The sequence below is a fragment of the Colletotrichum graminicola genome (assembly GCF_000149035.1).
Source record: "Colletotrichum graminicola M1.001 genomic scaffold supercont1.205, whole genome shotgun sequence".
Lineage (NCBI taxonomy): Eukaryota > Fungi > Ascomycota > Sordariomycetes > Glomerellales > Glomerellaceae > Colletotrichum > Colletotrichum graminicola.
In genome coordinates, this window is record NW_007361209.1 from 1 (window position 1) to 1,563 (window position 1,563).

Sequence of the window (1,563 nt, forward strand, 5' to 3'; positions counted from 1 at the left end):
TACTTTTCGGCATCTGTCACGTGCTGGACCCACGTTGTGCGATTGTCTCCTTGGGCGGTCACCAGCACGCAAGAGTGCCATGGTGTGAGACCAAAACAGTCAGGTTGAGGTATCAGAGGTATAGAAAACTTTGAAGTTCCGGTCGATGGGTGAATCGAGATTCTGATGCTATCTGGAAATCGGAACTCCAGTGCTCTTTCATAGGCCTGTTGTGTACATGTGTCAGTAAGGGGTCGTCGGGCAATGGAAGTGCGGTTTCTCACAATTAGTCGCCGTGTCATTTGCTCTCCAACTCGCCGTGCCTCGGCCTGGTACATGTCTTCATTCGATTTGACAGCTTCAGGAATATTAGGTCCCCATCGGAGGTCGTCGTAGGCGCCCTTGACAAAACCCCGATATGTCAATGCGGTGTCGGGATGATCTTTGATTTCCCTCTCGATATTGAAATTCGGATCCAGGAATCCCTTTTCAAGCTCTCTCCGGCAGGTTGGAGCGATACTCAAAAAGACCTCTTTGGAGATGGCGTTGCCGTCGTTGAGACCAAGAACGTCGATCAACCGCATGAAAGAGATAGATGTCAGACCATTTTCACACGCCATATCTCGCAGTTCTTGTCCATAGCTGAATACATCTTCGTCTGGATAGCCAAGAAGATCTGAATGTGTTAGCCCAGAATCAGAACATGCCCTAGCAGAGCGATCTCTAGACGTCCCCGTGATGAATCGCAGTCCTTACCATTGTATACAGAACCGTCAGAAATTATGGTTATATGTGCTCCGTAGGGAAAGACTGCAGCCAGCTCTTTGCAAAGTTGGTTCAGTCTAATCAAACCAAGTTCCTCTCCCAAATCAGGACTCTTAGATAAAGTCTTCTGCGGGTTTGGCGATTTCCATGGGAAAGCGGGTAGAAGGAGTGAGACTGGTTTCTTTGCGGCCCTAAAGTTCTCGATTTTCTCAGCTGCTACAGCTTCATAAGGAACAGCCCCATCGACACCTTTCGGATCTTGGTGATTAGAAAAGCGCCTGAGGATCTCAAGAATGGAATCAACGTCGGTTTGAGTAGGAAGTGGCATTGTGGCTGGGAACTAAGAGACTTTGAGAAAGTAGAAAACACTCCAGAAAATGGAGGAGGGACTTATTCTCCCGATATCTGCCTCTCCACTCTACCTGAAGAGTATGAGGTATCAGCCTATTGATGATTGGTTTATAGAGTACAAATAAATGAGATATTGTGGAGGTGCGGCGTTTTTGTATGCGTTTTTGTAGTATTGCTACTCTCAACGAAGTTTCCGGAAAAGTCGCCTCGTTATTAAAAAGGTCCGTCACGCAGTTCCTCGACGTGTGATAGCTACACTGCCGCGCGGCCCTGTAGAAAGGACTCCAGAAAGAAACAAGGTGCGACTGACCCCTGAGCCATTTATGTAATGATATGTTATACCCATGTCTTACAATAAACTGTAGTATAATCGGGTCTTAACCAGGGATTAGGCAACACTGTGCTTCATACATGGGCAGACATAAAATGTACTCAAGACTGCGAGCAGCTTCCAAGTTAAGGTTTCGA

At 47.0% G+C, this 1,563-nt stretch overlaps 1 protein-coding gene across 1 annotated transcript; it reads right to left on the reverse strand.

The window, feature by feature from the left end:
* Positions 1–3: 3 nt before the first annotated feature.
* On the reverse strand, positions 4–1,072 carry GLRG_11918 (pyoverdine/dityrosine biosynthesis protein; the record flags this gene model as incomplete). Its single annotated transcript, XM_008102611.1, has 2 exons — positions 4–730; positions 832–1,072. Coding segments are annotated over 2 exons (966 nt in total), but the record flags the coding sequence as incomplete, so codon positions are not given.
* Positions 1,073–1,563: the final 491 nt, after the last annotated feature.